At 55.3% G+C, this 14,876-nt stretch overlaps 4 protein-coding genes and 1 non-coding gene across 8 annotated transcripts; 4 read left to right on the top strand and 1 right to left on the bottom strand.

Moving 5' to 3' along the window:
• Positions 1-735: 735 nt before the first annotated feature.
• H310_02982 lies at positions 736-3,965 on the top strand. Of its 2 annotated transcripts, XM_008866700.1 has the most exons (2): positions 736-1,351; positions 1,450-3,965. In XM_008866700.1, coding segments are annotated over exons 1-2 (2,406 nt in total). In that variant the 5' UTR covers positions 736-1,350; the 3' UTR covers positions 3,855-3,965. The 2 variants fall into 2 exon arrangements, with proteins under 2 accessions (XP_008864922.1, XP_008864921.1); XM_008866699.1 differs by having other exon boundaries at positions 736-3,965.
• On the bottom strand, positions 3,398-5,657 carry H310_02981 (hypothetical protein). Of its 3 annotated transcripts, XM_008866696.1 has the most exons (3): positions 4,747-5,657; positions 4,368-4,687; positions 3,398-4,255 (listed from the first exon to the last, which is right to left on the bottom strand). In XM_008866696.1, the coding sequence occupies exons 1-3, from the start codon at positions 5,617-5,619 to the stop codon at positions 3,961-3,963; spliced, it is 1,488 nt and encodes a 495-aa protein (XP_008864918.1). In that variant the 5' UTR covers positions 5,620-5,657; the 3' UTR covers positions 3,398-3,960. The 3 variants fall into 3 exon arrangements, with proteins under 3 accessions (XP_008864918.1, XP_008864920.1, XP_008864919.1); XM_008866698.1 differs by having other exon boundaries at positions 4,368-5,657; XM_008866697.1 differs by having other exon boundaries at positions 3,398-4,687.
• A 108-nt stretch (positions 5,658-5,765) lies between these two features.
• H310_02980 lies at positions 5,766-5,849 on the top strand. The gene has a single exon. It is a non-coding gene; the product is annotated as a tRNA-Leu (tRNA).
• Positions 5,850-5,920: 71 nt separating this feature from the next.
• On the top strand, positions 5,921-7,392 carry H310_02979 (hypothetical protein). Its single transcript, XM_008866695.1, has one exon. It carries the CDS (start codon positions 6,025-6,027, stop codon positions 7,141-7,143), a length of 1,119 nt encoding a protein of 372 aa, XP_008864917.1. The 5' UTR covers positions 5,921-6,024; the 3' UTR covers positions 7,144-7,392.
• Positions 7,393-7,976: 584 nt separating this feature from the next.
• Positions 7,977-14,868, top strand: H310_02978 (hypothetical protein; the record flags this gene model as incomplete). Its single annotated transcript, XM_008866694.1, has 16 exons — positions 7,977-8,599; positions 8,741-8,804; positions 8,926-8,985; positions 9,054-9,179; positions 9,240-9,334; positions 9,386-9,832; positions 9,882-10,056; positions 10,131-10,271; positions 10,320-12,308; positions 12,352-12,461; positions 12,515-12,581; positions 12,646-12,783; positions 12,831-13,100; positions 13,175-14,389; positions 14,437-14,546; positions 14,598-14,868. 16 exons carry the CDS (start codon positions 7,977-7,979, stop codon positions 14,866-14,868), a joined length of 5,901 nt encoding a protein of 1,966 aa, XP_008864916.1.
• Between the last annotated feature and the right edge of the window lie 8 nt (positions 14,869-14,876).

Raw genomic sequence — 14,876 nt, 5'->3', positions numbered from 1 at the left:
AGGTCGTACAAATCCCATTTCTCAAGCGGTGCATCCTGCGACAAGGATGAAAATCGCAAACAGCGGGTTTTTATCAATAATATCAATGTTTCGTGCGCGACTCCGACGCATAAATTCCGCCAAATCCCTCGCTTCTCAACAGGGCCTGCTCCGCGCTCCATCGGGTGCCATGAAGGATGCGCATTCCATGGCGTGTTCGCAGCCAGGATTCGGCGCCTACTCGGTCCCTGATTCCTTGCTCGTCATAGTTTGGTGAAGATGTGTACGCTTGAGGCTCAATTTACCGCACACTAGTCCAATGGCATCCTCACGTCGTACTCTCCATTCGTGTGTCATCCACGTCCCCCTAGCTTGTTGTCGCACGCGTGTCGCATCAAGCGATCGAAAAGAGGTCGCCGACGATCGATCTCCGTCGAACGACCGAAGTCACACACACGGTGGGAGTACTGGAATCAACAGGTTCCCGCGGCGGCGGTCGTAAATAATTATGGGACGTAATACATGGCCAATCACGTCACGCGAGTGGACACGCATTTTATTGCCTACGAAAATCAAGGTTGAATATCGGTGAGGAATAATATTTCGCGCGTTTTCGATTGCAAATGGATGTTTTTTGGCAAGCCTACACTTTTCTCAGCTCCGTATACTGAAATCAAGTGATGTACCGAGCAGCAGTATTGAAACCGTTTCAGATTTCGAGGGAGTTTTGCAATCTTGCATTAGTTTCAAATTCACCCCCGCAAGAGCACAAGGCGACGGGCATGGACGAAGCATACCAGGGGCATGCTACCCCCCGCGAAAGCGAGTCGTCGTCGATCGACGCAGAGTTCGTACGACACCGTGTGGAACGCCCGACAGGCAACCCCGAAGCGGTCGTGGACCCCCGCATGTCGTACCAAGCACCTGTCAAAGTGACGGACAACAACATGACGCAAAAAGAAAACGCATCCAGCGATGAGACTGTGATTTCCGTGCACGGGTACATGCACAAGCAAGGAAAGCGATCCATCAAGGGTCCAATCCATAAAAGCTGGAAGAAGCGCTACTTTGCTCTTGAGAACGCCAAGATCTACTACTTCCAGAACGACGCGGACTGCCGTCGATACTTTTCGACACGCAACGTCGATTTGGTTGTGGGTGCTGTCGAGCTGAAGGAAGCCCTGCAACTCCGGCCGTCCGGTCGCTTGGACCTCCCCACGAAGGGATTCGAAATTCACACCAAGCGCCGCGTTTGGGTGTTGTGCCCAGAAACCGACGACGAGTACAAGATGTGGTTTGAGGGTGTGGAAGAAGCCATCGTCTCTTGTGGTGCGGGAAATGTAATCGAACGTCACCTTCCCAACGTTCGCAAGTACGTCATGAAAGGCTTGCCCACCTACCGCTTCCTGTACATCCTATTTCTTGTTGCTGGTCTGGTTGAATTGGCAGGTCTTGTTTTGTGGTTTGTAGTGGGTGTTCAACCCTGCGACCAAGCACGCCCAACCATCGAATGTCCGACCATATTGTCTCAAACCATGGACTTGTTGAAATGCGGTGATAAGCCGTTCAATGGCGTGTTCACACCTCCCAAGTTTTGGCTCAAATTCGCGGGTGTTGAAGACGTCAAGTGCTGGGCCGAACCACCTATCGGGCAATGGATTTCTTACTTTTGTCTGCTGTTGGCAGAGCTCATAAGTTTCATTCTGGGTGCCATTTACTACCTTGGCATGTGGAAACCTGTGCGTCGTGGCGCTCACTACTTGGACGAGTTCGAGCCCAAATTGCCCGACGAACAATGGCCCAAGGTTGACGTGTTCATCTGCCACTATTCTGAGCCGTCTGAAGAAACTGTCGATACGCTTGCGGCATGCATGAACTTGCAATATCCACCTCATTTGCTTCACATCTTCATTTTGGATGATGGCTATTGCAAGACCAAATGGACCAAGGGAAATCCGGTGCCGACGATCGAACTCAACAAGGGCGTGATTGAAAAGGCTGGCGACTTGCGCCAAGAAGTAGCCCAGTTCATGTATGACCGTGTGTGCGACCCGAATGACGACATGGAGTTGTATGCGTGGCGCAAGCTCCATTCGTCTGCAAACTTGCCGATGGAGTCGCGTCCTCGTGTGGTCAACCGTGCGGACTGTGCTGTTGGGTCATTCCGCGATGACTACCGCTACAGTGGCCTGCCTCATGTGACGTTTGTCGGTCGTGTCAAGCCCCCTACGCACTACTCGAAAGCCGGGAACATCAACAATGCGTGCTACAACGAAGGAGCCAATGGGCGTTATGTGGTCATTCTCGACAACGACATGCAACCGCACCCCAAGTTCATTTTGGCCACTTTGCCATTTTTCTTTGACTCTGAAGATCGTGCCTTGAAAAACAAGTACTCATGCTGCACCGGTGGATGCAACAAAGTGGCGCGTATGTGCTGTGCATCATGCAAGATTGCCGGGGTCCCTGAAGAAAAGATCAGCTATTGCTCCAAGCAATGCTTTGACAATGCAATGCACTCGTCCAGTGCACTCCACCGTCGTCAAGTGAACGGTACCATGAGCGAAAAACCCAACAAAGGATCGTCAAAACGAATTTTGTACTGCATGACATGCAACAACGTGACGAACAATCAAGGTGTGTGCAAGACCTGTATGCATCCAACCAACAACCCAGACTTGGAAGATGGACTTGCGCACTCGTCGTCACCGTACTCTGACGCAGTCAAAGACAACGCGGTCGCGTTTGTTCAGACGCCGCAGTACTTCCGCGATTGCGTCCAATTTCAAATTGGCGACCCCTTGGGCCACCGCAATGCGACGTTTTACGATGCCATTCAAACCGGTCAAGATGGGTACGACTGCGCGTCGTTCGCCGGAACGAATGCGATTTTCCGGCGCGAAGCGTTGGATTCCATTGGAGGCATTCAGTACGGCAGTTTGACCGAAGATTGCTACACGGGGCAGCAATTGTGTGCGATGGGATGGAAGGGGTTGTACTTCCGCAAGGACTTTGAAGGCGAGATGTCGGAACGCATCCGTTTGGCGGAAGGGCTGATCCCAGACAACGTGGCGAGTTCGCTGGCGCAGCGCAAGCGTTGGGCCAAGGGCAACTTCCAAATCATGCTCATGAACAAGAAGAAGAACTACTTTGACAAGGAATGGACCAAGCCTAAAGTGTCGGTTCCACCAAAGCCCAAGAGTGGTAACTTCATGCGCAAGGTGTTTTACATCAACTGCACCATCTATCCCGTCGGGTCACTCTGCGCGTTGCTGTTCTTCTATATCACGCTGTACTTTTTGTACACTGGTTATGCTCCCATTTACTTTTCCGGCCTGAAGTTGCTGTACGCGTTGGTACCCAAGCTCTTGATCCAAGGCGCTCTCTCGGCGTTGAGCAACCGCACTGTCGAAAACAACGACGTCGTCCGGTCCCAGGAAGCTTGGTTTGTTTATGCGTTTACTCATACGACGGCCGTGTTGGAGACCTTCTGGTGGAAACTCACGGGCAAGGAAGCGGCGTGGTTTGTCACAGGCAGTTCGTCGCGCGGCTCCCTCACGGAACTCCCCAACGTCATAGTGTACTTCGGTCACGTTTTTGGCTTGGTGTGGGCCCTCATTCGTTTCTTTGCCACGTACAACTCGCAGCAAACGTCGCATGGCGCGTCGTTGCTGGTGGCGAGTCTCATGATGGGGCTCTTTATCGCGACGAAACTTGGGCCCAGCGTCCGCATGAGTATCCAAGAGTACTTCGGATGGAGCTACCACAGTTTGACGGACCAGGGCAACTTTTTCGGCCAGTCCATGATTGCGTTCGGCCTGGTCTTCATCTCGTTGTGGGTGTACATTGAAAAGCCAAGTTCGAACCCGTTCTAGGCCATCGACTCGCGTTGCCCTGGCATATATAGTCTGTACACTCTCTTCTACTTTATTCAAGAAAACGCTCTGAAGATAATTGGTTCTTTTCCTCCTGAAATTAGAGTCACGTCGCTGTGGGTCGGCGGTGCGGCAATGTTCGCAGTTTGTATGGCTTGAGTTTGAACTTGCGCGTGCCCCGAACGCGCGGTGGCAGATTACTGGCCTTGGGGCTGGACAAAGGTCCTTCGTCGTCTGCGGGAAGCCCTTGCTCCTTGTACTTGGCCAAGTTGACTTGGGTCGTGACTTCCATGATGGGCTGGAATTTGCCCTTGGCGGCCGTCATCGCTCGAGCAGTGGCGGCGTCGTGCTTTGTGATCAAGTTGGTGACAATGCCGCGCTTGCCGGCGCGTCCGGTGCGTCTGCAAGGTAGAGATCGATCGTTAGCACACCGGGACACACGATGCGACCATGCCAAGTCACGAGAAACATTTCCGACACGTCCGCACAACTTGGCACTGCTGGTGGACGTACCCTGCACGATGCAAGTAGTCGACCGACGATTTGGGAAAGTCAAAGTTTATCACGTGGTCAACGTGAGCAAGGTCGAGGCCGCGGGCGGCCAAGTCAGTGCACACCAACACAGACGCGTCGTTCGAGACGAACTGTTCAAAGTTCTTCTTGCGGAGAACAGGGGGGATGTCTCCGTGCAGCGATGTCGACGGATACCCGTGTTCTTGGAGCATGTGGTCCGTCGACCGACAGCTCGCCGTCGAGTTGCAAAACACAATCGTCTTCCCTTTGCTCCACTGGGACAGCGACGCTCGCAACGCGCCGTGCTTGTCACTCGAGCCCTACGCCCGTCAAAGTGGATGTTCACAGTGAACGTAAGATGGAGAGTAGTCGAACGCACTGGCACACGAATGTATTCTTCCTTGATGCTGGGTGGCGTCTGGTGCACCCCCTTGCCGGACACGAGCTTCAAGTTCGGGAATACCGACGCAAAAACTTGATCCATCGGTGGCTTTACTGTCGCGGCCGCCAGCAAGTACTGCACGTGGCGCTTGGAGGCGAGGCCGCTGGCGCGAATCGGGCCGAGAATCTCGTCCATGATGGATCGAAACCCCATTTTCCTGTCGAGCAACGTGTCCGCTTCGTCGATCACGACGTATTCGACTCGAGACAGAAAGACGTGACCGCTTTTGATGTACTTGGCCAGTCTGCCGGGTGTAGCCACCAACACGTCGATGGGACGACTCAGTGCGACCTTTTGCGGCTTTTGCTCGCTGCCACCGGTGATGACGCACGACGAAAATTTGGCCACGTGCGACAGTTCACGCGCCACAGCGCCAACTTGCATGCCTAATTCTCGGCTTGGAACCAGCACAATAGCCTTAGGACGGCTCACTTCTCGACGCACAAGGTCGATTGGGTTGGTCGTGCTAGCAATGGATTCGTCGACTGTGGCGGCCTCCTTGGTGCGCTTCGCCAACAAGAGCTGACGCTTCTCAGCCCTGCGAATCTTCTCCACAACAGGCAAGAGATACGCCAACGTCTTGCCGCTGCCAGTTGCATCCGTACAGATAACGTCGGCACCATTGAGAGCGGCCGATATCGTTCGGTCCTGGATGCCTGTTGGAGTGTCCAAGCCCTTATTGCGTAGCGCTTCACACAGTTCTGGGCTCAGACCGAGGGACCTAAAAGTCGACGCGTGGCGCACCGACGCATGGACATTGGTGTGGCGAAGAACAGCCACCGAGCGTGACAGCAACAAGCGAGAGATCATGCCGTCGGACACGCTTCAAGTTGGAAGTTGAATGCTGCAGTGCATTGATTGGAGGAGATACCCTTCAACAAAGTATCAATGTAGAATCAATTTGATATGTAACACAATTTAGCTGAATACAACATTTTATTCTGTAGCGCAGCATAGCCATTATGCCCGAGTGGTCTAAGGGGGTGGACTTAAGATCCACTAGACGTTCGTCTGCGTGGGTTCAAACCCCACTGATGGCAATTTTTTCATTTCGAAACGCATGGCACATGTGTGCACTCTATTCCGCGTGACTTTCACCATGTGCATGGGCGCTGACTTGGTAAGGTCACGGCGCCAAAGCGGAATGTTTAGCACTTGCAAAGAGTCGTCGATTGTGCACGGGACTGCCATATCGCGAGTTTTCCCCTTTAAGCAATGCAACGGCTGAGGTTGGTTCTCTCAGCCATCCTGTTGGTGTTTGTGGCCGCCTTGACAGCTCAGTCGTCCGACGGGAATGCTGCGAACTCATCGGTAGCACAGCTATTCGCGGATACCAACACGACTGTGATTCCAGGCGATGGTAACAACAACCCGGTTCTCGTTCTGCTTCAAAGCGTGGTCAACGTGACCGCCAACTTCAAGAAGTCCCTTAACGTGACGATCCCGATTGATCCAGCACCCACGCTTTCCAACACCAACACAACTGACTTTGGCTTGCTGAGATCTTCGGGTGTCGGTCCTGTGACAGTGTGGCCAGCCCTCGTTGCCGGCGCGTGCATTGGCCTTGGGCTTGCCGTCCTCTTCTACGGGTACAAGCTGTTTCGCCCGACTGTGTTTCTGTTGTCGTTTGCTTTTGGAGCGATGGTGGGGTATATGACAGCCGAGCGTGTTTATTCACCAACGTCGGGATCGTTCTACATTGTGTGCTGGAGCGTGTTTGCCGTATGCGGTTTGCTGTGTGGCTTTGTCGGGTTGTACGTGCTCAGTGTGGGGGTGATGCTTGTGGGAGGCACTGGCGGCGTCGTCCTAGCGTTCCTCCTTACGACTTCCTTCGGGCACAAGTGGTGGCCGACATACCCCGATGGAGTTTTGTTCATTTTGATGGGCGTCCTCGCGCTCACGTTTGCAATCTTGTGCTACACTGTGGAGAAGCCGATGCTGGTGCCGATGATGGCGCTGACAGGAGCAGGCGCGGCCGTATGGGGGGTTGGGTATTTTGCCGGCGGGTACGCCAATGCGGACGACTTGTCTGTGTACCGCACGTCGAATGCATTTGGTGCCGTGAGCTTCGCTATTCCCAATTCGTACTGGATCTACCTCTGCGCAACGATCCTCTTGGCGCTAGTCGGGACGTTCATCCAGTTCATGAACACGGCGTGCTGTGAAAACAACGCTTTGTACACGTGGGAGACCCATGGCGACATCGAAATGGAAGTGCGACGAACAACGTACAACCAACAGCCACGACGATATGAAGGCTACGGCTACGGTCGTGGCGTGCGCACCCGAGACAATTACTACCATCGCCACGATCACCGCCAAGGGCCTTACTAGTGTAGCACTCGAGACACTCAAGACGTTGACCTCTACATAAAACCAAGCGTACACCCCACTTCCGCGCAAGACGCGTCTACGCCATGGCTTTTGCGATAACGAAGGCCAAGGAGGAGGCCAAGGCTGGGCAACAGGCAGCGCCATCATGATCTCAAATGCGATCTTTCCAACTTCTTCAGCTTCGTGGGCAGAGCTGGTGCAGTTGGCCAAGTCACCAATGCGATTTAATAGCACACGATTGAAATGCCCCTAAATCCGGATTTCATCCGGATACGAGTTTGAATGAGTTTTAGCGAATCCAGGTTTGGCGGTTTGCCTGCTGCATGGAGGACGACGAATGGGACGACGCAGCATGGGCGGCCGTCGCGATGGAGGCCGACCTTGTTGAGAGTGCCATCGTCGCTGAGCGTCATGGTCCCCAAACCACGTCGGCGCCAAGCGATCAGTGGACGTGCCCACGATGTACATTGCATAACCGAAATACCGAAGCGAAGTGCTCCGTGTGCGACTTTGCTCGGGCCACTGCGTGCCAGCCACAACCTGTTTCATCCGAACGAAATGCATCACCGCTGGTGCGTGGGAATTCGATGTCGTCTTGGCTCTCAAAACCACCACCGCCTACGACGAAGGCTCCTCGGAAACGCTCGCCACCACCGTCGCATGACACTGTTGCTATTGCAGAATCCGTCTCGATGCGTCAGCCGCTGTCCCATGTTTCATCACCTGCAGCTGCACTACCACCGCGTCCGCGTTCTACTCTTGCGGTTCCAAGCACTCAGATGACGCTGACATGTCTTCCGAACCCAATGGAAATTCCAGAAGAATCAGTGGTGATGGGCGCCGAAATCGATCGGGACCTCGCGACGCAGTGGCTCTACCCAAGCAACTACCCCGTGCGAGCGTACCAGCAATCGATCTCCCGTGCTGCGTTGTATCAAAACACGCTCGTGTGTTTGCCCACGGGCCTCGGGAAGACACTCATTGCTGCCGTCGTCATGTACAACTTTCACCGGTGGTTTCCGCGCGGCAAAATCGTGTTCATGGCGCCAACAAAGCCGCTCGTGAGCCAACAGATCCAAGCTTGCCATGATGTGATGCCGATCCCCCAGCACGACATGGCCGAGCTCCAGGGCAACGTTGCCCCGTCGAAACGCAAAGCGCTCTGGGCCACGAAACGCGTCTTCTTTTGCACGCCTCAGAGCATGCAAAACGACATTGAGCGCGGCAACTGCGACGTCCGGTCCTTTGTCTGTGTCGTCGTCGATGAAGCCCACCGCGCGACGGGAAATTATGCGTACTTGACGGTGATCAAGGCGATTGCTGCCAAGATATCTGGCTTTCGCGTTCTCGCCCTGTCGGCCACACCAGGGGCCAAGTTTGATGTCATTCAAGACGTGATATCCAACCTGCGCATCTCGCACATCGAGTGCAAGAACGCCGACGACCCCGACGTCCGGTAAGACTGATTTCGACTCTGGCCATTCCCCAGACCCGGCAGCACGATGAGTCCACACCATCTTTGACTCATGGCGACTTGGAAACATCCATGCCAACAGCGCAGAGGATGCTGCGGCGTGCTGATGGACGACCTCGCTAGGATGTACACTCATTCGAGGCAAGAAGAGATCATCCGGTGCAAGATGAACACCGAAGTCACAGAGGTAAGGAAAGCAAGACGACTCGACGCAGTGGCTCGTCCAGGGCGCATCTGGTGTTTTTCGATGGGTTTTGAAAGGCGGGGACGAGAATGTCGGCCTCATGGACCGGTTGGTCGAGTTGTAGGTTCGAACGCAATACATCAAGTTGTTCCAGCCGATTCTGCATCGCTTGTGCAGCAGTCAGGTACGTTGTGGTGCAGTCGTTTGTTTCGTTCCCATCTTACACGAAAGGCTGATGTGGATGGCTTGCAGGTGCTACACATTCGCGACCCCGAAAAACTCAGTCGATGGATCGTGATCACATCGCGCGACAAGATGCGGGCGAACCCGAATGGCGGCCGACCGTACCGCACCGCGGAAGCCGACCTGGCCTTGCTGGTACGTGCAGCTCCGCCGGCGCGTTGTAAGAGCGACGAGTTGACAAGTGGATCTCTTCAGATCAGCCTTCTCCACGGCAAAGACATTTTGAACGTGCATGGGATCGGGAATTTCACTGCATTTTTGGACAAATTTACCAACGAAAACTTTTCAGGGTGCGACAACGCCGGAACGATTGCTGTGTTTGACATTCTGGTCGCTGGTAGACCCAAGAAATTGGTCGTCGAGTCGCCTGAGTTTGCCCACCTCCAGGCTCTCGTCCATGCCCAAACTGGCGGCGGTCGGGCGGCGGCCAACAACCCAAAGCTCGTGCAGCTGCAGCACGTCCTGTCGGAACACTTTACGCGGCACAAACAGGGCGGGTCGAGCACGCGATGCATCGTGTTCACGCAGTATCGGGAAAGTGTGACGGAAATCGTGGCGCTGCTGGCCACGATGGCGCCGTTGATCAAGGTACAACAATTTATTGGACAAGGCACGAGCAAAGGCAAGGAAGGGAAAGGCCAGACGCAAAAACAGCAGCAGGAAATCGTCGCCAAGTTTCGCGATGGCCATTTCAACGTGCTCGTCGCGACGTGCATTGCCGAGGAGGGCCTGGACATTGGCGAAGTTGACTTGATCGTGTCGTTCGACTGCCTGACGTCGCCCGTTCGGTACGGAAACCCGATTTGCGTGGAATTCTAAACTGGTTCACGTTGGAAGCATGATTCAACGGATGGGACGCACGGGTCGCAAGCGCGTCGGCCGCGTCGTCCTCTTGGTGACCGAAGGCGACGAAGAAAAGAAGCTCGAGCGAAGTGTGTCGGCGGCCAAGTCTGTCAATCGATCGCTCACGATCTTCAAAGACAAGTTCAAGTGTGTTCCAAGTGCGCGCATGGTGCGACGGGGGATTTGCCTGCCGACGAATGTTTGCAACTTGCAGCGATCGCTCACGCGTGTGTGCGTTGGTAGGTTCCACGTGGAATAACTCCGCGATTGACGGAGAGCTCCATGACCGTGCCGGCCTTTCAAGCGGCCTTGATTGGAGGCATGAAGGGGGCGAAGAAGGGAGCTGTGGACTCGACGGACGATTGGCGCTTGAACGAAGACGAAGTTGGCCTATTTTTTCGTGGCAATGGATGGCTCACGTGTATCGAATAGAACCACGTGCTGCATCTCAAGCACCTGGGCCATTTCAAGCGCCCGACGCACTTGTTTTCGCTGCTGTTGCCTCTGCCATTGAACGACTATTCCAAGCCGCATCATTTTGGCAAGTCCCGTCGGTCGAGGTGTTTGTTGCAGCTCATGCATCGCGTGCAAGAAAACCACCGCATGACAAATGCCGAGTTTGCCGACCGATTCCGCCAGGCGCAGGTGGCGCAGCGGCCACCGCACAGCTCCAACGTGGTTGGCGACTCTTCAACTCGTCAAGGACATGACGGGGATGAGGATCGGGAACGAGTTTCTGACGAGCGAAACCAATCCTCGACGCACCAAGACAACGACAAAGGCATATTGGAGCAATCGTTCCCGCTCAGCTACGATGACGGCGTCGTCATGAGCATGGAGCCCGCGACATGGCCTCCCATAGCCCCCAACGGCAACGTTCCAGATACCCCGACGAGGGCCATCGGCAACGCCCCGGACAAGGCGGCCAGCGACGATGTAATTGAAATTCTATCATCACTAGAAGACAAGTGTAGCCCTGATGTGGATGACAAGAACGCCAGGCGACAAGATCGCGAGACGCCGTGCGACCACAACCCACCCAGCGCTACAGCGCCCGTCGTTTTCTCACTGTTCAGCCGCGATCGAGCGACTGCGGACGCATCACCTCCACCAAAACTCCCTCCAAAGTCCAAGCAGCACGGCTCCAAGGCGAAAGCGAACGGGGTCCCTTCCATCAAGGGAAAAACAAGCCCAAAGATGGACTTGTCGCCGCATCCACAGTCGAAGAATGAAGTTGGTCGGGAGCGAGACGCGGTACCGGATGTCGCTTGCGTCTTGATGTCGACCAGCGTGACAAAACCTCGTCAAGTGAAATCCCCCATGAGCTTTGCACTCAACACGTCCGTCGGGATCATGCAGCAAGGCGAGCAAGTCATTGCCATGTTGGAGCACCTGTCCGCGCTCGAAATGAGCGCAACCACAACCCATGACGACGGCCAACCGACCCCAACGACTCGGATCCCGTCCTCTCCACCAACAGTGCCGTCCTTGGGGCAGCCACGTCTGCCCCTCCCACGTCTATTCGATGCTGCCAAGCCGTTGCCATGCCGTCCACACAACCAGGATACGCTTGTCGTGCCCAACGCTCCAACGAAAGCAAGTCAAGGCCCTGCGCCAGTCAGTACACGGTCGAATCAACTCGCATCAGCTCAGCACGAGAATTCGTCGGAGCTGGTGGATAGCCATGACGCCCAAGTATCGTTGGATGCTCCCACCGCCAAACACGACGGCCGAGACATCGAATCCAACTTCACCACGAATAGCTTGGATTCTGAACATGACGAGGAGTCGCCGCCACTGAAAGCTCTCCATGCGATCCCTGGACCGAATGTTATGTCAAACGGGCTGAGAAAAAGCTGTCCCGCCAAGAAGTCGCTGCAGCGCTCCTTCTCGATGGACACCGACCATCCGTTGACGAACCCTGTGGTCATTTCTACGGTCAAGAGCGTTCCAGACTCGCCTGCTGCGTTGGAAACCAGAATCAATTTACAAGAACCACCCAAAGTAACAAAGTTGCCAAGCGGTACGCCAACGCGGGGGGTCGCGATGGCCCCATCCATCAGAGCAAGTCCAGGCGCCGGGGTGCAGCCTCATGGAGCAACATCAGCGTCGACGAGCAACGTTATGACTTTCTCGAAGCGCATGCCATCGCATAGAAGTTTGAACGGCATGCCTATCGAAGACGACGCATTTGTGTCTGCGACGGCAGCAACGCCAAGTCCTCACGGTCGACAACGCGCAATTCAAAGTCTAGAGGCGCGGCGCCACCCTGGCACACCTTTGCAGGACGATTGCCAAGTGTGCGGCGACGATGAAGCGACCGACGCGGACCCGATTCTCTTTTGCGACGGATGCAACGTTGCCGTTCACCAACACTGCTACGGCGTGGCTGCGATTCCCCCCCACGACTGGTTTTGTGACGTACGACTTGGTCCATGTTGTCTTGTGCTCATCTAGGTGGTAGGCTTGCCAGGACAAGACCAAGCCGACCAAGTGTGTGCTGTGCCCCGTCCTGAAAGGTGCGCTCAAGCAGACGCTGTGCAAGCAATGGGTGCATGTGCAGTGTTTCCTGTGGTATGGACCGCGCTCGATCGCTTCCACCAATGTGACCCGCTTGGGCTCGACAGGATTCCAGAGCTCGCCGTGCGGATGCAACAAGGCGGAGGGATCGGTCTCGGCTCGCTGGAAACGCTGGCAAGTTTGACGACAATTGGATTGTCGTACCAGCGGCGAAACATGTTGTGACGAGGTCTCGTAGGACGCGGAACGGTTTGCGCTCAAGTGCGAGGTGTGCCGCACCGCCCACGGGTTTGGAATCGTGCAGTGCGCGCACCGATCGTGTTTGAAAGCATTTCATGTGTCGTGTGCGTCGAGTGCCAAGTATCAGCTGATACAAGTACGCCGACAGAGTTTTGGTTTTCCGTCGAGACGATCCATGAGTAGGCGGAAGGAGTGGAGAGCGCGCAATTCCTCGTGTACTGCCCGATCCACATGTCCAAGCGGGAAGCGGTCACCAGCTCGCGCATTTTGTCGCCAAACGACGGGATGTTTGACACGCCTGGGTCCGACCACCGGCCCCGAAAACTCCGCAAACGCCTGCGCACAGCAGGAGACAAGCGGTCGTGTCCAAGTGCCAAGCGCCGACTGAAAACGCCCACGGCATCGAAGCAACTACTGTCGCACTACATTGAAATGGAAGCCGAGGCCGACGAAGTAGGGCGTGGCTCGACCGACGCTTCTTGGATGGAATCGAAGGTGTGTCTCAATGCGTGGAGATTCTTTTGTAGGACCATTCGGCGGACGAGGACGATGAAGATGGGCAGGGCATCGACAGCAGCTTCATCGACGACGGGAGTCCGTCGCAGTTGTTGTCGCCCGATTCGATGCAAGCCATCTATCGCCGTCGAGAGTCGACGTCGCCGTCGTTGCTGCTACGACACGTGCCGACGAATGGTGTCGTGGCGGCATGTTTGCAAGCGAATGGAGTCGACATGGACTCGAGCGTCGACTTGGGTGAAGTGCTGCATCACGGAATTACGTGCATGGAGTGTCAACTCAATCCGATTGAGGGCGTTCGATACAAGTGCCAGCGATGTCCGTCGTTCAATTTGTGCATGTGCTGCTACAGCGCACGTGAAGACTTTCACCCGCGCGACCACATCTTTCTTGCGCTCGAGACGTCAAGCCAAACGTCGCCAAGCCCAACACAACCACCACCTCAGCGCGGAACCGCGCCGATCCCTGCGCCACAGCAACCAACTGGCCAACTACAGCCTCCTACCCCATCGCTCATCCACCCACAGAGCGCATTCAGTCCGTCGGTGCGCGACGCAGGAGCTCGCGAGGCTCGTCTTCCGGTCTTTCCTTCACCAACAACAGCCCCGGTTGCTCCGACTGCAAAACTACATGCAACGAATGCCGCAGAATTAACCGCCGATCAAGTCGAACGAATGGAAGAGAGTCGACGAAAAGCATTGGAGTTGAAGCGAAAACGTCTTGAAGACAGCCGTCGCAACCAGCCAACCCCTCACGTTCTGCCACCCACTTCCACGGCACGTTCAAGTGCCACAAGCATGGCCACTCCACTCGGACCAGGCACGACGATGCCGGAGGAAGCAAGACCAATACATCCCATGCCATCCTTGGCCCCGCCAAGAATACCATCGCCCGTCGAGAGTGCCGCCGAGGGGGTGGCCGACATGCCGTCGTTCAATCTGCTCCCAACATTCCACTCGAACGCCATGGCTCGATTGCCGTACTCGATTGCCTATCATCCTCGGACAAGGTCGTCGCCGCTGCTCGTGGACGTGTTTCATCACGATGCGTTGCCCAAAGTGGCCGAGGCGTCGCTCGAGTGCGATCTCTTACTCAGCGCCAGGCGACCTGTTCAAATCCTGTCGTTCACCGAGTTCACCCGCCAGCTTCACCTTTCTCATTGTCCTGATCTCAACATCCTAACCGCGTTCGGCAGCTTGACGTATTTCGTGCACTCCTCTCCACAAGTACGTAGAGCGTGCATGTGCTCGCTGCCATCACACGCCTTGCACAGGCGCCACCACCACAAGAATGCGCAGCGTACGCGGCCAAGCACGTTGGCATGAACATTCAGTGGATCAAAGACCGTGGCCACACGTTACGCCAAGTGCTCGAGCTCTCGAGGTTTGTGGATCTTGCAATCTTCTCGTCACTTGAAGACTGTCTGCCTTGTAGCCAAGATGCAAGGGAAGGGCATGGCTTGAGCCAGTACGACGGCGGCATTGGAAAGGATCCGTTCTACATGGCCCGGTGGAATCTGTTTCATGCAGTACCCGACCTCCCGTTTGGCGGCCAGCAAGCCCTCACCACTCGATTCACCAACATGCCGGTAGACAATCTCGTTCGCATGAACACCCGGTTCAACCCCATGCATTGGAAACGCATGCTGCCGTGGCTACCCGACTTTATCGCGCACAGCATCCACGACTACTTGTCGAAACTGTGATCCGAGTA

The sequence above is a fragment of the Aphanomyces invadans genome (assembly GCF_000520115.1).
Source record: "Aphanomyces invadans strain NJM9701 unplaced genomic scaffold supercont1.4, whole genome shotgun sequence".
Classification (NCBI taxonomy): Eukaryota; Oomycota; class Saprolegniomycetes; order Saprolegniales; family Verrucalvaceae; genus Aphanomyces; species Aphanomyces invadans.
The sequence above is the reverse complement of the archived record's forward strand: the minus strand, read 5'-3'. Positions and strand labels throughout refer to the sequence as shown.